The 23,197-nt window shown below is 39.3% G+C and overlaps 1 protein-coding gene across 1 annotated transcript in view; it reads left to right on the top strand.

Annotated features, from left to right (window-relative positions):
- The window catches only part of LOC103271527 (DNA repair-scaffolding protein-like), a 194,703-nt gene that overhangs the window by 58,572 nt on the left and 112,934 nt on the right, over positions 1-23,197 (top strand). Inside the window, exon 6 of the mRNA XM_021718036.1 lies at positions 1,261-1,480. Coding sequence (XP_021573711.1) covers positions 1,261-1,480 — 220 coding nt within the window. The remainder of the gene's footprint in view (positions 1-1,260; positions 1,481-23,197) is intronic.

Consider the following 23,197-nt stretch of genomic DNA (forward strand, 5'->3'; position numbering starts at 1 on the left):
AGGCTGCGGTGGCTGGGAGCGTGCCACTGCACTCCAGTGTGGGTGACAGAGTGAGACTCCAACTCAAAAAAAAAAAAAGCACAGAGTAATAGAAACACCTAAGTGTGCTCATCACCTAGAATTAATAACACATGTTAATCTTTTGTCTGTTTTTGCTTCACATATTTTTATAATGGAAACAATATGACAGACGAATTTTAAATTCTCTGGGTTTCCCTCCTGAGTCACACTCTTCTCTTTCTTTAGAGACTGCAGCTATCATATCTGTTCTATGCCTTCTACTTTCTGTTTTATACTTGTATTACATATGTAATCATAAACAATATTGTATAGTTTTTAATCACATTATAGGTGTCATATTCTATATATGCTATTTATCTCTTCTTTTGTCTTTGTGACCTCTTATCTGATACTCAGACATCTGGTTCAAGTGCTTTGTAGTGTTTTGTTGTATGAATACATCATGGTTTACTCATCCTAATAATTTATGCTGGGTCCAATTTTCTCTCTTACAAACAACACTGAGATATGCCTCCCACTTAGGTCACCTGGTGTATGTGACAGTCTCTGGGTACATACCTAGGATTTCGGGGTTGTAGGCTGTGCATATACTAAACTTCATTTATCTCATTTAATTTTCACAAATGTCCCCTGTGGCAGGGGCGTGATCTCCATTTTACACCTGAGAAAACTGATATGGTGAAATGCTATGTAACTTCACCAACTTAATAAGAAAGCCGGTACTTCAGTCCGGGTCAGAGTCCACTCATTTAAATCTAGAGCCTTAATACTGCAATTCTTAGAATTTCTCAACTCTTAACCTTTATAATATTGGAATTCAAAGCAGAGAATAAATGCAGGTCGTGAAGTAGGAGGAGGCTAAAGAAAGAAGGATCCACAGTGGCCATGCACCCCTCGTAATTATCGACAGTCTTCAAGTTTTGGAGTAAAATCATTCTTGAAATGGTAGGACTGAAGTTTCTATTTATGCAAGACTGATTCTTTATGATACAAGACTATTGGTTTTATGTTGCTTAAAGCGCATATGTTAAGTGCAACATGCAGGCCTACTCTGATTAAAGAAGGATGTTACGTGAGTATTGTAGAGTCCATATTTTACTTGGTGGGGGGTGTAGACCAGTTTCTTCAGGTGAAGAGAGCTATCTGCACACGAATCTTTTTTTCATGATACTTTGTTCATGCTTGAACCCTCTCTCTTTTGGACCTGATTTTTGCTTTGTTCTTCTCTTCAACTTTTAGGTAGAAAATCTTGTGTATTAACTGTGAAAATCCTAGAGCTGCACGAGGAATGCACCATGCAAGTTGCCATGTGTGAACAGTTATTGGGGCCACCAGCCACCAGCCCCTCCTGCAGTGTGGCTCCCAGGCCTGGAGCCAGCCTCAGAGTTCTCTTCACCAAGGAGACTGCAGGCCACCTCAGGGGTCGTCCCCAGGACATTGTCCACATCTTCCCTCCCTGGTAAGTACATAGAACTGAGCTCAACTGTGAGTCGGTCTCATGAGAAAAGACATACCAGGAACATTTTTGTCACTTTATCATAGAAATATGCCAGAGGAAGAAAGCCAAGATTCGACATAGGTTTTGTGTAACAGAAGCACTAAATTGTCTCTGATGGCTTGTTTTTACTTCTGTCAGCACATTTCTGGTAATTTGGGGTGAGAGGATTGAGGAAACAAAAGTTTTAAGATTCTTGCCCAAGTGGTGTATTACAGGATCTGGCTGTTTTTGTTTTTATCCTTCTTAGAAAAATAATTTTAGTAAGAGGTATTATATGACAAAAGGATAAAACACATGAATTTAATATTTACTTGCCAGTTACTTGAGGGGGAGGATAAAAAGCATGAATTAAGACATAGTAGGTTTTGAACCCCAGGAGCAAAAATAGTCATTACTGGATCTGAAATTGTTTTCAGGAATACCATGTTTGCTTTATTTTACACAGGATATTAATTTTTACTATGAAAAGAAAATCTTATTACTTTCGAGGGAATGTTTGAGCAGCTTTGTTTTAAAAGCTAATTATTAATTTTTGTTTTGGCAGTTTTATAAGTTTGACTTATCTGTGAAATTCTTAGATTGAGAATTGACTTAGAAATCTTTACGGCTGGGCTCGGTGGCTCAGCCTATAATCCCGCACTTTTGGGAGACTGAGGTGAGTGGACTGCCTGAACCCATGGGTTCGAGACCTCCTCTCTACAATAAATAAAAAAATTAGCTGGGCGCAGTAGCGCGCGCCTGTAGTTCCAGCTACTTGGAAGGCTGAGGCGGAAGGCTCACGGGTCGAAGCTGCGGTGGCCGGGAGCGTGCCACTGCACTCCAGTCTGGGCGACAGAGTGAGACTCCAACTCAAAAACAAAGAAATCTTTACGTTACGTTTCCCTCTCACAGAAGGGGTCTTTATTGTGTCCATAGCAAGCAGTCAGTATTCCTCAGTGTCCAGTGACCTCACATGGCTTTTCCAGCCATCAGTTGTGTGGGAGCCCTCAGGCCTCCTCACACACTTGGCCGGTGTGCTTGCCCTGCTTTCCTGCCCTCCTGCTGTCCCCTTTTGGCTTCTAGGTGCTGAACTGCTGGCGGGCTCAGCCTGGTGCTCTTCCGCTGTGTCCACCTCACTACCTGGGTGATTTCCTCTCATCTTGTAGCTATAAATACCAGCTGCACACTGATGGCTTCCAGAACTGCCTGCAGCCCCAGCTTCTGCCTCACCTCCAGAACTGCAGCCTTCCTGCCTGCCTGCCACTTCATTGCCCACCGGGATGCCTGCGTATGCCAAAATCCAGGGGCCTCACCTTCCTTCCTCAACATTGTCCCACTCTTCCCATCTCGGGAGGTGGAAACACCTTCTTGTTGCTCCAGAATCCGATGAGTCCTCTTTCTTTCTCTGTAGCCTCTGATCTGTCCATGGGAACCTCCTGGCTGCTGCACTTCAGAATCCACAGTCTAGCACTTCCAGCCACCTTAACTGTCACTACCTTTTCCCGGTTAGCGTGGTCTCTTACCTGACTCTGCTTCTGTCCTAGCCCTCCTTCTGTCTCTTTCCAAGATGGCAGCAGGTGCAAACCTGTGGCTAAACCTGTCAGATTCTACCACCCTTTGACTGCACGCTTCATGCAGAGCCAAAGTCAGAGCTTAGTGTGGCTTCTTCTGAACCCTAGAATGTCATCACTTGCTCCTCTTGCCTGCCTGTCATCTTGTAGTCCTCAGACACTCCACACCCCCTGTCATCTCCAGGATTGGGTTCTTGCTGCTCCCTGCGCTGTGATACTCTGTTACACCTCCTCATCTGGGCATTGACTCAGATGTTACCTTCTGAACGTGGTCTCCCTTGGGTTCTGTATCTAAAATTGAAACTGGTGCCCTCTATATGCTTTATTTTTCATACCTACTTTATTCTTCTCTTTCAGTTATAATAATAAGACATATTAAAGTATATTACTGTTGTTTGTTTGCTTAGTGTGTACTTCCCCATTGTAAAACTTTTAACCATTTTGTATACTTCTTAGGGCCTGAGGGCATTCAATAGGACTTTGATATGGAATGACTGGGCAGCCTTCTTGTCCTAGCAGTGCCCTCACCTCTATCTCATTACTATAATTTCTTGTATTCTTTCAGTTGTTATATTTGAAGTTCTTTCTGGAAACTTGTGGTAGAATCCAAAAATATTCGATTTTTTGCAGTGTTTCCTTTCAAATAAGCAACTGTAGTTTGTATTTTATTTTATTGTATCTCAACTAAGTGTATACTCAAGCTGTATTGAGTTTTTTACAGTGAGCCACAGAAAATGTGAGAATAATTGTGTTTGGAACTAATTTTAGAGACATTAGTGGGCTCTGGATCCCTGACTCTTGGCTTGTATCTTTTCTTTAAATAAACAGGTAAAGTTAAACTCTAGGAATCATTATATAGGTCCCTGAGTCATCAGAATTGCTCTAGATATGTGTTTTTTTTCTTTTACCTTTTTAAAAGCATTTAATTTTTTTGGTAGGTATTTGATATATATGCTACAGAATTCAAAAGTTACCAAAGGATGTACAGTGGATAAGTGAGTCTTCTTTCCCTACTCGTTTTCCTGGCTACTCCATTCCCCTCCCCAGAAGCAACCACTGATGTCAATTTCTCATACATCCTGCCAGAAACATATACCTATATATACACACACACACAAACCTATGCACACACACAAACATACACATGTACATATATATACACACACAAACATATACAAATCATACATATACACATATACATATATACATACAAGCATATATATACACATATACATATATACATACACAAATACGAAATCACACTTACGTATGTATTTCTTGTACTACTACTTCTTTACAGAACAAGACAGCAAGCAGTATTCTCTTATGCCATGCTTTTCTGGCTCAAAAATGTATCTTGGAGATTATCATCACATAATAGCATATTAGCATATAGCATTCCTACATCTTTTCACTGACTTCCAATATAGAGATACCATCATTTATTCAATGAGAGGACACAGAGGATGGACATATAGGTTTTTCCCCCTCTTTGGTTAACTCAAGCAGTACCACAGTGGATATCTTTGTACATACATTGTTTGCTACATGCATGAGGAAGGGCTGTGGGACACATTTTTATAAGTGTTATTGCTGAATCAGAGGGATGTGTCCCTCTTTAATTTTAGCAGACTTTGTCAAACAGCACGCCATAAAATGCCTATTTCTCTTCCTTTACCAACCTACTGTATTGATCTTGACTAAATAAAAAAAATTAGAAAAATGCTATTTATCTTTTAAATTTGCATTTCTCTTATATGAAGTGGATTTAGGCATTTTCCCTATGTGTAAGAATCATTTGTATTTTATGTTTGTGGACTGTTCATTGATAATTTTTTATCTTGTCTCAGACTGGTGGTCTTTATGTTAGTGATTTTTATTAACTTTTACAAACGATGAAAAAGAACTTCTTGCCAGTCATATGAGTTACAGTTAGGTCTTTCCTAGTTTGTCATTTGCCTTTTGAGGAGATTGAGGTTTGATTTATTGATTTGCTTTTGATAAGCAGAGATTTTGTTTTTCTGTTATTGATTTTAACCATCTTTTATAGCATCTGGGTTTTGTGTCACAGAGAAGACCTTCCTTACTATGAGATATAAAATTATTCTGTTTTATTCTAATTTTTATGAATTATTTTTAAAAATTGTTTATTTAAATATTTTGCCCCTTTGGAATTATTGTATAAGCATGTGGAGTAGGGATCGCAATTTTATTTTTTCCGAATGACAACTCTAGAGTCCAGACTTTATTTATTTATTTATTTATTTATTTATTTATTTATTTATTTATTTGAGTTGGAGTCTCACTCTGTCGCCCAGCCTGGAGTGCAGTGGCTGCTCCCGGCCACTGCAGCCTCGACCCACTGGGCTCCAGCATCCTTCTGCCTAGCTTTCCAAGTAGCTGGAACTACAGGTGCGCGCTACCATGCCCGGCTAATTTTTTAAAAATTTGTTGTAAAGATGAGGTTTCACCAAGTTGCCCAGGCAGGTCTCGAACCCACGGGCTTAGGCCATCCACTCACTTCAGCCTCCCAAAGGCGCGAGATTACAGGCTGAGCCACCGAGCCTGGCCCCGATGTTGTTTATTGAACATTTTATCTTTTCTCCATGCAATTGTTGTGTTATCTTTATCATGTATTAAATTTGTACATATATTTTGGACTATTTCTAGTACTTTTAATATAACCATATTTGCATATGCTAATCTATACTGTTTCAATTATTATAGCTTTGTATGGTGTTTTAATAACTGCCAAAGTTAGTCAACTCTCATTAAGCTTATTTTTTAGCACTTTTGTACTTAAAATTACTTCTTTTTTGTTTTAAAAATATTTTTGTTGGATTTTCAAATGAAAACATTACATATGCATTGTAAAAGATAAAAGTAGTTCAGAAATATGCAACATAGAAAGTGAATCCTCTTATCCCCACCTCTTGAATTAGTAACATTTCTGCTAGATAACCATTGCTAAGAATTTAGAGTATAATCTTCCAACAACTCACTTTTGAAAAATTAATTCTTAAATATTACATTATGATGTATTTAACACATTTCAAAGAATATATATAATCTATATGTAAGTTATGTAATCCTGCCTATTTTTCTATAAGAATTTCAGGTTTAACTTATGTACGCAAAAACTTATTAGAATATTTATTGGTACGGGTTGAATCTATGCATTCATGGAGTAGAACCCAGTGGCATCTCTGTCAGGGATCTGATGTGATGCTTCTCCCTCCTCATGTTGTTGGAGTGCACGGCAGCACTGTGCAGGCTCCAGTCAGCATCTCCTCTGTTACCTTTAATCTGTCTTTCCACCTTCAGAAATCTGTCCTCATTCAGATCTTCTGTGTTCCCACCTTAGTTTTACTCCTTTGTGGAAATTAGGTCTTGCCTTCGTTAGAGTATAGTTTCATTTGTGGTGGCAGAATCACTTATTGTTATTGTTTTTTAAAATCTTCTCCCTCCTTAGCTTCTAATTTTTTTGCACAACGTTGCATTTTTAAAATGTAGGCTGGACATGGTGGCTTACACCTGTAATCTCAGTATTTTGGGAGGCCAAGGCAGGAAGGCAGGAGAACAACCTGGGTGACGGAAAAAAAAACAACATTGGGCAGCAATAGTGTGCTGCTGTAGTCCCAGCTTCTTGGGAGATTCAGGCAGGAGGACCATTTGAGCTCAGGAGTTGGAGGCTGTGATCGCCCTGGGCAACAGCATAAGACCCTGTCCAAATAAATAAATAGATAAATAATAGATAGATAAGGCATTTATTAAATAACATAATTTTTTAATAGAAAATTTTCGTGTCTAAATTTGATATTTTTCTTTTGGGGCGATGTTTTGAAGACATTGAATATGGGGCAATTTCTTAGGCTTATGAGAAGTAAAATCAGGTAATCTGCAAAGATTTATATAACCCAAAATTTTCAAATCCCACTGGCTCCTTAGCCTTTACAAGTGGAGGAGTCATTATCATTTGAATTTGGAATGCTTATAGGTTTGGGTCTTACCAAGGTGGTTCCCTTGGGTATTGTTTTTTTCACCCTTTTTAGGGTAACACATAGAATTCCCTGTGCAATGCTATATACAGAGATAGTTCAGTGACTATTTCTAAACTTGATTTGGATATTTTATTTTTCATCCTAAGTGTTTGGTATTCATTCTTTTCTTTTTCTTTTTCTTTTTTTTGAGTCAGAGTCCCACTCTGTCTCCCAGGCTAGAGTGCAGTGGCATGTTCACGACCACCTCAGCTCAGGCAATCCTTCTGCCTCAGCCTTCCAAGTAGCCAGAACTACAGGACCGCACTACCAAGTCCAGCTAATTATTTGATATATTGTAGAGATGAGGTCTCGCCAAGTTGCCCAGGCTGGTCTTGAACCTCTGGGCTCAGGCAGTTCTCTCACCTCGGCTTTCCAAAGTGCTGGGATTACAAGCTTGAGCCACCACGCCCGGCCGCTATTCATTCTTTGAGTATTTTTGCTCCCTAAATAGAGTATAGGTTGAAAAATAAAAGTGAAAGGAAATCCTTTATTTGTCCTAAAAATGATGTCTGAGGTCTTACTGTTTTTATAATATCATGCTATCCAATGGAAAATGGATTTTACTCTTTAGGAAGACAATTTGAAATGCTTGCATTAACCAAGCCAGATGAAACCAGGTATTATGCTATCTTTAGGAATTTCAACAAATCCATAGAAGTGAAAATATCTGAAATAGATGTAATTTATCTAGAGCCATTTGACTTAACTTTCTCAGAATGACTACCTCGTAAGAAGGAAACATGTATGAATTAAATTAGTAAATATAAACATATGAAAGAAATTTGTTCTTATAAATATCAGTGATGTATAATGCAAGATACTGTGGCAAATAATTAACTAATACTAATAATTCCCAAATTATTCATATAAGTTGGTACCTTCTTTGGCAGTATGTCACAAACATTAATGTGAATAACTTTGACATAGAACTTTTACTTCTAGGATGTGGTGCTATAAGAATACTGAAATATGATGTGTAAAAGATACCATCATAAGTTTAAAAATTCTAAAATCTGAGCATAGGCTAAGGAGCCGCCAATATGGGATAGATTAAATAAATCACTGTACATTTCTACAGTGTGCAGTAACATCACATAGTGATTTAAATTTATATTTTCACATCTAGAAAGATGTCCACATCCCAGAGTTGCTTCACAGAAAACAGGTCCCAAGACAGCAGTTGAGACCCTAGGGTAGGAGGAGTAGTGCCACTTCTCCTTCCTTGTCACCTTCTCGTTACTGAGCAGACAGACTACACACTGTCTCTGTTAGTCCTCTCAGGCTGCTATGACAAAAGACTGCAGATGGGGTGACTTAACAGAAATTTATTTCTCCTGACTTGAAGGCTGGTGGTTTGATTTCAGGATCATGGTGCTGGCAAAGTTGGTTTTCTCTGAGCCTTCTCTCCTTGACTTGTAGCTGCCTCATGTAGTCTTTCCTTGGTGTGCACACACCCCTGATGTCTCTCTCTGTGTCCAAATGCCTCCTCTTTTTTTTGAGATGGAGTCTCATGCTGTTGCCCATGCTGGAGTGCAGTGGCACACTCAGGGCCACCCCAGCGTCAACCTGCTGGGCTCCGGTGATCCTTCCGCCTGCCTTCCAAGTAGCCAGAACTACAGGCGCACACTACCACGCTTGGCTAATTTATTGTAGAGATGAGGTCTTACCAAGTTGCCTGGGCTGGTATCGAACCCGCGTGCTCAGGCAATCAACGCGCCTCGGTCTCCCATAGTGCTGGGATGACAGGCTGAGCCACCAAGCATGGCCTAAATTCCTCTTCTTTTACAGACACATCAGATTGGATTGGAACCCACCCTAAAGGCCTCATTAAAACTTAATTACCTCTTCAAAGGCCCTGGAGTTAGGGCTTCGGCTTATGAATTTTGAGGGGTGAGGGACACACAGTTCAGCCCATAACACTTTTCTAAAAATGAACACCTTTCTGCTGAGTATTTCAGTTTTGTGAATGAGTCACCTGATTCCTCTGGTCCTGTGTGTCACAGAAAAGCTTACTTAATAACATTCTAAACTGTTTACTGAATTGCATTATGTGTTATATGTAGAGTTAGAATTTTTGTCTAAAAAAAGAGCTTTCTTAAAGTAAAGAAACAAGATCAGGCGTGGTAGCATTTTGAGAAGCTGAGGTAGAAGAATTGCTTGATCCTAGGAGTTCAAACCGGCCTGCGTAACATAGTGAGACCTCATCTCTACAAAAAAGTAAAAAATTAACCGGTTGTGGTGGCATCCACTTGTAGTCCAGCTACTCAAAGAGTGAGGAGGAAGGATTGCTTGAATCCAGGAGGTTGAGACTGTAGTAAGTTGTGATCATACCACTGCACTCCAGACTGGGAACAGAGTGAGACCCCAACTCAAATTAAACAAACGAATGAGTAAATGAATGACTGAAACAGTGATAGTATGTTTTAGGTATTTTAGGAAGAGAGATGAATAGGGAAGCATTTTGAAGGATGAATATATCGATATGCTGGTTTAGGTGATTTAGGCTACCTGTCTTCATAATTGGGAAGTTTCTGCTTTTTAATAAGACTTCTTCTTAATCCAGATGTTAATTGAAGTCAATCTAGATGCCACTTTAAAATAGCATATACTTAATTTAAAAAAGCAAAATATTTTTAAAAGATCAGTCTTTTCATTTTTAATGGAAACTTGAGAAGGCCTAGTGAATATATTTTTCCTTGTGGTCCATTTGCTCTTTCCCTATGTGTTCATATAAACGGTTTTTCGGTATGGACACAATTTTTTAAAATCAGTGGATTTTAGGTGCTCCTGTTTGTCCTTTAGTAATAAATGTGGGCTTAGGTGCAATGGCCACTTACCCCATGGAGCTTGGAGTCCTCTGTAGTGAATTCTCATTGAACTTCTATAAGATGTGATGTTATCTTGGCTATGTCAATCTGAAAATGGAAGTAGAAGTAAAATGCCTTGCCTAGGATTAATTGCATCATGAAAAAGCCATAGAATTATATAACAATAAACAGCTTATAAGAAACTCATTAATATGTAAAATTTCAAATATATAAAATTAAAATAGTATAATGAATCCCATGTCCCTTCACATGGTTTCAACATTTTCTATGTAATGAATAAGCAATTTTTTTTTTTTTAGTTGGAGACTCACTCTGTCACTCAGACTGGAGTGCAGTGGCCGCTCCTAGCCACCGCAGCCTCAACCTGCTGGGCTCTGGTGATCCTTCCGCCTCAGCCTTCCAAGTAGCTGGAACTACAGGCACGTGCTACCATGCCCAGCTCATTTTGATTTATTGTAGAGGTGAGGTCTCACCAAGTTGCCCAGGCGGGTCTCAAACCCGCGGGCTCAGGCAATCCACTCACCTCAGCCTCCCAAAGGTGCAGGATTACAGGCTGAACCACCGAGCCCGGCTGAATAAGCAACTTTTAATACTGAAGAAAACTGAAATCTTTAAGTATTATATGGTTCCCAAAGAAACATATCTCTCTCTCTCTCTCTCTCTCGTCAGAGTCTCACTCTGTCACTCAGACTAGAGTGCAGTGGCATGCTCACAGCCACCTCAGTCTCGACCTACTGGGCTTAGGTGACCTTTCCACCTCAGCTTTCCAAGTAGCTGAAACCACAGGCATGTGCCATCATGCCCGACTGATTTTTTTATTTACTGTAGAGACGAGGCCTCGCCATGTTGCTCAGGCTGGTCTCAAACCCCTGAGTTTAGGCAATCCTCTTGCCTCCGCCTCCCAAAGTTCTGGGATTACAGGTGTGAGCTCCTGTGCTTGGCCCCAAAGAAACATCTCACAAGTTGAACATAGATATTTTATACAAGGAAAAACAAATGAAGGAATCTTCTATAATGATATTTGGGGAAAGAAGGAGGTCACCCTTCTGGCCGATTACGTATGTTTGCCACTAAGTCTCATGCCAGAATGAGGACCATCAAAAGGTAAAAGTGTGTGGTAGTGTATCAAGGGACAATTAGGATATCTGTTTTTCATTCATTCAAAAATATGTGTTGGTTCCCCTATGCCAGATACACTCCTTCCTTTCAGAATACATATCCTAGCATGGAGGAAAAATAAAACCCGACTTTCCCCATTATCACAAATTTATCTCTGTGTATTCGTATCGTCTTTTCAGACTGCTTAGTATTGCACTATATGGATATGCCATAATTTTATTTTGCTTCCTATTTTGAGCTGTTTAAAACAGTGCTTCAATAAAATATTCATCCTTATATCCCCTTTCTGCTTGTGTTCTTAAGATATTTCCAGAAGCTGGATGTGGTGGCTCATGCCTGTAATACCAGCACTTTGGGAGGCTGAGATGAGAGGATTGCTTGAGGCCAAGAGTTCGAGATTAGCCTCAGTAACATAGTGAGACCTGGTCTCTACAAGAATTTAAAAAATTAGCCAGGCGTGATGGTGCCTGCCTGTAGTTCCAGCTACTTGGAAAGCTCTTCCAGGAAGGAGGATTGCTTGAGCCCAGGAGCTTGAGGCTTCAGTGAGCCGTGATTGCACCCCTACTTTAGCCTGGGCAACAAAGTGAGACCCTGTCTCCAAAAAGGAAAAAAAGAAAAAAAATAACTACTTTCAGAAGTAGCAATTTCCAGATGTAGAAATTCTTGGTCACAGAATAGTAGTGAGTTTTGAGTCTTCTGATACATGGTTTCCATTGGTCTGTGACCTGTAAAGGTTGTGGCCGTCTCTATTGCTGCCAGTTTGTCAGTCACGCCACAATCCACATTTTTTATGACTGCACAGTATGGGATAATTTCTTTAATACTTTCCATATTCTCTGCATGTAGGACATACTGGTTATTTTGCTATATAAATAACTGTAATAGACATTGTTGTATGTACAGTTATATATATATCAGCTGATTTTTCAGAGTAGATTTTAGGAACTATTAAAGGATATATGTTTTGTCATTGATATTGCTGCTGTGACTTCTTGATACGGTTAAGTTGTCTCTAAACTTCATAGCAGAGTCCTGGTGCTGGTCATATTGAATACAGACATAACTTGTTTTATTGCACTTCATTTTATTAAATACACTTTGCATATATTGTATTTTTTAGAAATTGTGGCAACCCTGAATTGAGCAAGTTTATCAGTGCCATTTTTTCAACTGCATGTGCTCACCTTGTATGTCTGTATCACATTTTGGTAATGCTTCCAATAGTTCAGACTTTCTCGTTATTATTATATCTTTTATGATAGTCTGTGATCGGTGATCTTTCCTGTTTCTATTGAAATTGTTTTGAGGTACCATAAACCAAGCCCAAATGAGATAGTGAACATAATTGATAAATATAGTAAGCTCTACTGACAGGCCATTCTCCCATCTGACTTCCTCTCCTTGGACATTTCTACTCCAGGAGACACAGAGATATAGAAATTAGGGCAATGAATTACCTCTAGTGGCCTCTGGAGTGTTCAAGCTAAAGGAAGAGTCACACGTTTTTCACTAAAGTGATCAAAAGCTAGAAATTATTAAGCTTCCTGAGGAAGACATCTCAAAAGCCAAGACAGGCCAAAAGCTAGGCCTCTTATGCTAAACAGCCGAGTTGTGACTGCAAACAAAAAACTTCTGAAGGAAATTAAAAGTGCTACTCCAGATAACACATGAATGGTTAACAGCCTTATTGCCGATGTGGAGAAAGTTTGAGCAGTTTGATGAAACTAGCCACAACATTTTCTTAAGCCAAACCCTAATCCAGAGCAAGGCACTAACTCTCTTTAATTCTTTGAAGACTGAGAAAGGTGAGTAAGCAATAAGAGAAAAGTTGGAAGCTCGCAGTTGTTGGTTCATGAGGTTTAAGGAGAGAAGTCATATCCGTAAGATGAAAGTGCAAGGAAAAGCGGCAAGTGCTAATGTAGATGCTGCAGCAAGGTATCCAGAAAGTCTTGCTAAAGAGAAGCGATGAAGTTGGCTACGCTGAACAACAGATTTTCATTGTAGACAAAACAGCTTTCCATTGGCAGAGGATACCATCAAGGAGTTTCATAGTTAGAGAGAAGTCAATGCTTGGCTTCAAAGGACAGGCTGACTCTCTTGTTAGGGGCTAATACAGCTGATGACTTTCAGTTGAAGCTAATACCCATTTACCAATCCAAAAATCCTGGGGCTTTTAAGAATTACACGCAGTGGATTCTGACTGCACTCTATAAATGTAAAAACAAAGCAGAGATTTCCAAATAGAAAAACAAAAACACAACTGTTTATAGAAGGTTTACTGAATACTTTAAGCCAAACTGTTGAGCTCAGAAAAAAAAAATTGAGTCCTTTTAAAATATTATTGCTTAGTGACAATGCACTTGGTCACCCAAGAGCTCTGATAGGGTTATACCAGGAGTTAAATGTTTTCACGCCTGCTAATGTAACATACATTCTGTAGCTCATCACTCAAGAAGTAATTTCAAATTTTTCAGGTCTTATTATTTAAGAAATACATTTTGTAAGGCTAGGGCTGCCATAGATATTTATTTGTTGGATCTGAGCAAAGGAAAATGAAAACCTTCCTGAAAGGATTCATCATTCTGCATGCCTTTAAGAGCATTCATGATTTATGTGGGGAGGTCAAAATATCAACATTGGAAGGGGATTGGTTCCGGTACTAGAGATTCTGTATTATACTAGAAATTTTGGGAATATAGTATTCAAAGCGAGTGCCAAATTGTCTCTTCTCTTAAGGAATTCAGAGTGTGGTAGAAGAGAAAAGTAATATAAACAAATTGGGAAAGACTGGAAAGTCTACTAATAGAAGTCTATACAGGGAATGTGAGAACACTGAGGCAGTAGGCACAACTGGTGTGTGGGTGAGTAGGGGTGGCAAGTGTGTGTGAGGACGTATTGCAAAGTGAAGTATCAAAGTGAAAGAAAGTATGTGTTGCAGAAAGTGAGTCTGGATAACCGGTATACAGTGCTAACAAGCTGGGATTTAATCTTCCTGGTCCTGGAGAGGAACCCTGTTTCATACTTCAAAGTTTGTGGAGGATGATTGGTGGCCAAAGCGTAGAATAAATACATCGTAAGCCTTTGGGAGTAGCTCAGATGTGAAAGAAGTTGGAGTTTGGACTATGATGGTGAGCAGTGTATTTGGAATATATTTTGGAGTTAGAGGAAACATAATTGGTGATGTGTTTGATACAGTATTTGAAAGCCAGGAGACAAGGAAGGCGACTACGTTTTTGGCTCGGGAAAATAAGGGAATGATGATGCCCTACACTAAAGTTGGGGTAACAGAGACAGATTTGTGGGGCCTGTCAACAATATGCTTTTCGATACTAGCATTAGTTGGAGTCCAGAATAATTACAAGAGGTTGTGATACTGTAAGAGAAACTGTCAGCTGGCCAGGGTTTTCTGTGTAACCCTGTGTGGTCATTGCCAGAGGACTGAAGAGGAGCCCACAGGCTTTTTCACTGCTACTTTGTTTCCTATTTTATTTTTGCCAACTAGACTTCTTTGAAATGAAGGCATTATTGGCTCCTATTGCTAGGAGTAAGCAGTACAAAAGTGGAAGATTTGTTTACTGAGTGGGATTATCTTCCAGTCGGGACGACCAGGAGGCCAATCTTTTCCCACCAAAATTGCAAGGTGTCTTGAAAGGAAGTGAACAGGAAAGAAAATTTAATGCAGTGTGAAAAGGAAATAATAAAGACCACGAAGGTAACCTGGAGAATCTGAAACACTGGAGGGAGAGAAAGAAGCAGCCATTCATTTGGCCTGAGGAAAGAGGCGATGCCATGGCTCTTTTCCATGGGGTGTGTCTTAGGCCATTTTGTGTTCCTATAACAGAATGTTTGAGACTGAGTATTTTATAAACGATTGAAGTTTATCATCTCATGGTTCTAGAGACTGGGAAGTTCAAGAGCATATTGCCAGCACCTGGTGAGGGCCTTTGCACTCTGTCATCTCATGGCAGAGGGTAGAACGACAAGTGAGCGTGTGAGCAGGAGGGGACAAACTTGATTTTATAACAAGCTCACTTTTGTGGTAATAAACTCACTCCTTTGATGACGACATTAATACATTCATGAAAGCAGAGCCCTCATGACCTAATCACTTCATGCTTGGCCACACCTTCTAACACCGTTGCACTGAAAATTAAGTTTCCAACACATAAACTTTGGGGGACACATTCTAACTATAGCAGGGTGTTCATAGAAATACAAAGTGTTCTGTGCTCAAAGTAAGTTTGGAAAAAGCTGCTTTAATATGGACCAGTTGCTATAATGTAGGACTACTTAGAATCTCCCATATGCAGATGTACAGTATGATTTCCAATGGAGGGAAGCAGAAACACAGGGTAACATTTGCATAACACGTTAGCAGACAAATGACCGTACTCCTACTGATCTAAGAGAGTGAGTAAAGAGAGCAACGAAGGAGAGTGATGTCATGAAGGGGGTGGTGGAGGAGGAAGTTCCAGAAATCTCTCCCTCTATCTAAACTGCCACCGAATTGGCAGGAACCGTCCCAAGTACCTGTTTTGGAGCTCTAGAGTCTAGGTGACACTGGTAGCTTGATGAAGAGACTGACAAATTTCAGCCTTTTAAGTGATAACAGCTACTCTGTCACGTTTCCTAGCATCACAATCCTGGTTAGGAATGTTGGAACCAAGGTGGACAGGATATCAGGATTATGTGTCCTGACTGCCGATTGCTCCTTTTGACCACTGAGGGGCTGGCACAGAGACTGACAGACCTTGTTTCAACTTCCATGGACTTTTGTGGCTTCCAGGAGATTTAAAGAGACAGCGATACCCCTGCACAGCCCCTTTGGAAGCTGGACCTCGATGGAAATCTTGATCAGGTCTTCGACTGAACTTAGAGACAACAGCTAAGACACCTCAGCAGCCACATGTGATGAGGAACACATATCTTGCCAAATTAATTTGGAGAAATCACAGAGGGGTGGTTACAGTCCTCAACAGTAAGTTTCAGCAATTTCTGAGGAGTAGAATTAGATTTCTAGAGTTTCCACAAAATACTGTTCAAATGTCAAATTCTCCACACAAAAAACTTAAAACACACAAAGAAACAGAAAAGGACAGACCTACACCGGAAAATATAATTTTACATAAGCCATCTTTGAGGAAGCCCAGGTGTTGGAAGATGTCAAAGATGTGAAATCAGCTGAAAAACAGCAGCTGAAAGCGTCTCAGATGTGATGCAAAGCTTTCGTCAACACATCCAAGAAGCTCAATAGCCTCGAAGAGGTGCGCGCCAAGGCATGTTACGGTGAAGCGGCTGAAACCTGGGTGGCGTGTGGAAGGAGCACGGGGGAGGCAACGTCGTTCACCAGGAATCCTCGGTAATATTCAGGGCTGATGAGCCATCAGCACTGTCGGGCCCAGAAAGCAGTATGAGGGCGTATTTGAAGTCCTGAGAGAAACTGTCAAACAAGGGTATGTATCTGGCATGGATGGCTTTTGAGAATAAGGGAGATAAAGCTGGGTGTGTGGGCACGCACCTGAAGTGCCAGCTCCTCAGGAGACTTAGACGGGAGGATCGCTAGAGCCCAGGATTTCAGGCTGTAATGCACAGTGTGCCTGTGAATAGCCAGTGCCGCCTTCCAGCCTGCACGGCATAGAGAGAGGACGTCTCAAAAAGAAAAAAGAATAAGGTGCTTCCAGGTAAACAAAAACAAAAGCCAAAGGCGTTCGTTACTATTATTCCTGTCCTATGATAAATGGTAAAAGGAGTTTAGAGGCTGAAATAAAAATGAGCATAAACATAATTTGAAGACAAAAGAAAGAATATTAGTTGTAATTCCCAAGAAAATTATTAATAAAATAACTAAATAGTACAGAGAAAGAAAAAGGAGAGAATAAAATGGAACACATCAGAAAAACAAACAAAAACAATAATGAAGTAATGGGAAAAATATGTAAGACATAAAGGAAACAGTAGATGGCAAAAATGTATCCTTTATGATAATCACATTAAATATAAATGAATGCAGCTCAACCATTAAAAGGTAGAGATTGGGACAACCCCTTGGGCTTCAGCTGTGGGAGCTTTTCTGTCTTCTCAATAAATCCTACTTTCTCAAAATAAATAAATAAATAATAAAAGTATAGCTTGCTAGATAGGATTAAACAAAACCAGGATCCATCTATATGCTGTCTACAAGACAGTCAAATATAAGGCCACAAAATGGTTGGAAATAAAAGGATAAATGTAAGTAACTAAAAGAGTACTGTTGTGACTATCTTATTATTAGACAAAATAAACTTTTTAAATCAAAAAATGTCACAAGAGATAAAGAAGTTCATTATATATTGATAAAAGGTTCAACACGGTTAGAAGATACAGTTCTAAATGTGTATACACCTAAGAAGGAGCCCCAACATTTATGAAGTAAAAATTGACAGAATTGAAGGGAGTAATAAACCAATCTACAATAATTGTTGGAGATTTTACTACCCACCTTCAATAACAGAACAATGATACACAGAAGATCAGTCTGGAAATAAAGGACTTGAACAAATTGTCATGGACTAAACTGTGTTCCCCTAAAATTTATTCACTAGAGTCCTAGCTCCTATTACACCCCAGAATGTGGCTCTATGGAGATAGAGCCCTAAAAAAGGGTGGGTCCTAATCCACTATGAACAGTGCTCTTATAAGAAGAGGGAGAGATACCAGGGATGTGTGCAGACAGAGCAAGTGTCATGTGAGGACACAGCAAGAGAGGCCTCAGGAGAAACCAAACTGACTGACACCTTCATCTTGGACCTTCAGAATTCAGAAGTGTGAAAAACTAAATTTCTGCTGTTCGTCATCCAGTCTGTGATAGTTTGTGATGGTAGCCCTAGCAAGCTAATATATGAGTCTTCATACACTGTAAACGATTCATATTACAAAGTATCTTTTCTGTTCACAATGGACTAAAACTAGAAACCACTAACAGAAGAAAACTTTTACATATGTGGAAATTAAGCAATGTAGTCTTAACTAACCAGTGGATCCAAGAAGAAATCACTTAACATGAATTACAACAAAAACATAACATACCAAAACTTATAGGGTGACATGAAAGCAGTGTGAAGTTAGAAGTTTATCGATGTAAACACATGCATTGAAAAAACTCTCAAATCAGTGACTTATGTACATCTTAAGGTACTAGAAACAAAACGGGGGAACTCAATCCAATGCTAGCAGAGGAATGGAAACAATAAAGATTATAGTGGAGATAAATGAGGATAAAAATATTAGAGTTTTTTGGGGACAATCCCTTTGGGTCCCTCCCACTGTGGGAGCTTTTGTGTCCTCTCAATAAATCCTGCTTTCAAGAAAAAAATTAGAGTTTTTTAACACGGGTTCTTTGAAAAAAATCAGCAAATTGACCAACCTGTAGCTTGACAGACCAAGAAAAAGAAGAAAGAAATCTCTAATCATTAGAATAAGAACAGAAAGAAGAGGCATGGCTACTTATTTTACAGAAATAAAAAAAGATTACAGGAGAATATTATGAGCAGTTGGTGAACACAAACAAATTGGGTAATCTAAATGACATGGACAATTTTCTACAAAAAGACAATATACCAAAACTGACTTACAAAGAAATAGAACATCTGAATAGACGTATAACTAGAAAAGAGATTAAATCAATAATAAAAAGCCTTCCAACAAAAAAAAGACTCATGACTAGATGAATTCACTGATAAATTCTACCACACGTTTAAAAAAATTAAGGGGAAGAAATACCTTAACTCATTCCATGAGACCAGCACCACTTTGGTAACAAACTAGACAAAGACAATACAAGAAAACTGTAGACCAGTGTCCCTCATGAAAAAAATCCTCAACAAAATACTAGCAAACCAAATTCAGTAGCATATTAAAAGGATTATACCCCATGTTCAAGTGGAATTTATTCCCAGAATGCAAAGATGGTTCACCATTCAAAAATCAATCAATGTATTATACCACATTAATTGAATAAAGGAGTAAAACCATATTCTTGTCTCAGTTGAAACAGAAGAAGCACTTGACAGAAACCCAATACTTTTTTATGGTAAAAATGCTCAACAAACTAGGAACACAAGGCAGTTTCCTCAACCTAACGTAGAGCATTCGTGAAAAACCCATAGGTAATATTATGCTAAGTGGTGACAAACTAACACAAGCTTTCCCACTAAGACCAGAAACAAGATAAAGACACTTTCACACTCCAGTTCAGCAAGTACTGGAAGTTCTGGCCAGAGCAGGTAGGCAAGAAAAAGAAAAGGCATCGAGGTTGGAAAGAAAGAAAGAAAATCATCTCTGTTAACAGATAACATGATCTTATATGTAGAAAACCTTTAAAGATTTCTCTCTCTCTCTCTCTCTCTCTCTCTCTCTCTCTCTCTCTCTCTCTCTCTCTCTCACTCACACACACACACACACACACACACACACAGTCAGAGCTAATAGATTCTGCAGAGTTGTAGGATACAGATCAACACACAAAAATCAGCATTTTTATATAGTAGCAGCGAATAATCTGAAAAAGATTAAGAAAGCAGCATTTAAAAAATTATTTTATTTAATTTTAAAGATGGGTATAATTCAGGATTGGGTGTACAAGTGGTCATTGTACAGGTAAAGTTTGGGCCTCCCTTGGGTCCCCACTTTGCCTGATTTGCAATCAGGAATCCTTATTGATGTTGTATGTGGTCGCCCCCCACCCCCAGGCAGTGTCCCACTACTGCCAATTCCTTTCTTATAGTGTTACGATAAATGTTCAGTGTCCACTTATGAGTGAGAACATGTGGCACATAGCATTTTAAAAAACCAATCAGGAATGAATTTAACCAAGTAAGTGCAAGACTTGTACAATAAAAGCTATAAAACATTGTTGGAAAAAATTAAAGCAGAGGCCGGGCATGGTGGGTCAAGCCTGTAATTCCACACTCTGGAAGACCAAGGTGAGAGGATTGCCAGAGCCCATGGGCTTGAGACCAACCTTGGCAACATGGTGAGACCTTATCTCTACAATAAATAAAAAAATTAACCGGGCGTGGTAGCGTGTACCTGTAGTTCTGGCTGCTTGGAAGGCTGAGGCGGAAGGATTGCCGGGGCCCAGCAGGTCAACACTGGGGTGGCCGTGAGTGTGCCACTTCACTCCAGCCTAGGCAATGGTGTAAGACTCCAATTAAAAAAAAAAACAATTAAAGCAGGTATAAATGAATGGAAAGACAGTTCATGTTTGTGAATTAGAAGACTAAATATTGTTAAGATGGCAATACCCACCCGAAGCAATCCTGCAGGTTCAGTGCAATCCTATCAAACAAAATTCTAGTGACATTTTTTGTAGAAGGACAAAACGAATCCTCATATTCATATGGAATATTATGTACTCCTAATAGCTAAAACAGTTTCGAAAAAGAATAGCAAATTTGGAGGATTCACACTTCCTGATTTCAATTTTTAATGTAAAACTATAATAATTAAAATAGTATGGTACTGGTGTAAGGACAGAGATATAGACCAATGAAATATAATAGAAAACCCAGAAATAAAAATCATTACATCTGTGGTAAAGTTAGTTTTGACAAGGATGCTAAGATCATTCAGTGGCAAGGATAGTATTTTCAACAAACGGTAGTGGGACGTTTGGAAATCCCATGTGTAATGAACCCTTATCTTGCATACCCATATGCAAAAATCAACTTAAAAAAGATTGAAGACCCAAACTTGAGAGCCAGAACTATAAAACCATTAGATGAAAATGTAGGTGAAAGTCTTCATGATATTGGAATTGGCAATGATTTTGGATATGTTACCAAAAGTACAGGTATGAAAAGAAAAAGATTTAAGTTGACTCCACCAAAATTTAAAAGTTTTGTGCATCATAGGACCCTAAGAGTGAATGGGAAAAAATATTTTCAAACATTATATCTGTTAATGGATTAATATCCAGAATATATGAGGAACTCCCAACAATTCATTGCCAAATATAACCCAATTAAAAAACGAGCACACTAAACAACAACAAAAAATGAGCACAGGACTGTAATAGAAATTTCTCCAAAAAAAGATACACAAATAGCCAATAAACACATGAAAAAATGCTCCACATCATTATTCATTAGGGTAATACAAATCGAAACCACAATGAAATACCACTTCTTACACATTAAGATGACTTTGATCAAAGACCACAGAAAATAACAAGTGTTGGCAGGGATGCAAAGAAATCGAAACTCTTGTGCACTGGTGTGGGAATTTAAAAAGGCGCAGTCACTGAGGAAAACAGTTTTGGGCATGGAAAAAGTTCTGGAAATAGATAGTGGTGATGACTATGTAACATTGTGTGTACACTTAATGCCTCTATGCTAAAACTTATGTCTGTTATATCACAATCAAAATGAATACAAAAGGAGAAGAGAGCAATTAAAAGTTATTCTTGGCTACTTATTCTTTGGCATTTGTTTCAGTTCATAAATTAGTTTACTAACCAAAATTCATACTTGTGTAGTACACATGTAGATGTGGAGGCATACTCTTTATCTATCTATCTATCTCTATCTATCTATCTATCTATCTGTCTATCTATCTATCATCTATCATCTTCATGAAATTTAAATAAAATGTTTTGTAAAACTTAGTTCTGATATAAGGAATGCTATAAAGGTATATTGAATTAAGGTCAACAATTGCTTTGTTGTAAAATCCAAATCTGTGAGCTCACAGTGTTCCCAAATTCCAGTTATGCCCAACTAATTAATCATTTGACTTATGAATAGCACGGGGCAATAATTGCAGATATTTACATGTGTTCACCATATGTCAAGTACGGTGCCCAATTCCTGAATCTCATTTAACCTAACACTAGCCCTCCGAGGTTGTGGCTCTTTATCTTCCCCATTTTCTATCTCAGCTTCGCTGCAAGTAGCAAATGCTATGCTGGAGGGCTGCACACAGGCCTCGCTGTGTCTAGCAAAAGTGCAACTCACTGCAGATGTACCTGTGCAGATGTACTGCCCTAGGGCTGACCCCTCCCTGAGTCTTCTCCGAGGAGAGGCTGGGATCATCATGGTCACCTGGTAGGGTATGATCCTGTGGCTCCAGATGCCTTGCTGGAGAGCTTGCGTCTGGCCGCCATGAAAGGTGGATGCTTTGTTGCAGCCAGTGACAATGTGCTCACAGAGGGAGTAGCGGTGACCTCATTCCAGGGCAGTGTTCCTGGGGCTGGTGGGGTCAAGGGGAAATTCTACAGAGAATGTGACATGTTTTTGTAGCGTGTTACAGCCATTAAGGGTCAAGTATAACACTGCGTGCTGAGATCACACATGTAGGCTAAAGCCAACTGAAGTCATAGCTGAGATGTGCTATTGACTTGCTTCCGAAAGTGTGGTTTATTAAGATGAGAGGAGACTGCACTGTACTGGGGCACAGTTGGGTTACTTCAGAGAAGCTAAAACAATAAACTTATGGTTAAACATTACAGATTATTGAATGAATGGAATGCTTCATAGCTAATGCGGTCTCTCGGTTGGTCCATTTGTATTCTTTATCACAAAGGTAAAGGTTGGGAAAGCAAACAGTAAAGTTTCACAGTTTTAAAATATCTTTCTTTTCTGGCTATGACCGTCTAGGGGTGGGGTGTTGGCCAGCACAGCCCTGAGTTCTTGGTCCCAGGGCTTCCTGCGGGAACCCCAACCACAAGGCTGTGCCGGCCACTGTGCTCTCTCCAGGACTCGCTCTGGAAGGACATGCCACTTAGCACATGCTTGCTTTTGGACAGTAGACACATGGTGACCCATCAGGTTAATAATATTTGTGAATAGGATATTTTATTTTATAATTTAAAGCAGTTTTATTCCAGCTTAAAAGGCCTTGGAAACAGACGTATTCTCTGTCGTCTGTGAATTTGCAACATAGAAGCATGTCACTCTATACTCGCACATGTCCCAGCTGGAATGAAGTAGATTTTCCTTAATTTCTTTTAAGCATTTTTCTTTTTTTTCCCCAAATAAAAAATAATCTACAAGAACAGAGTTGGCCTTTGACTAAATTAGTGTCAGGCAGACACGGAAAATACTCATGAGTGGCGTTGACTGGGCTTGTTCTCAAAATGACGGAGTCTTATTGTGACCACTGAGG

The sequence above is a fragment of the Carlito syrichta genome, unplaced genomic scaffold, assembly GCF_000164805.1.
Source record: "Carlito syrichta isolate Samal-C Ts95f unplaced genomic scaffold, Tarsius_syrichta-2.0.1 Scaffold311737, whole genome shotgun sequence".
In the NCBI taxonomy this organism is placed as follows: Eukaryota; Metazoa; Chordata; class Mammalia; order Primates; family Tarsiidae; genus Carlito; species Carlito syrichta.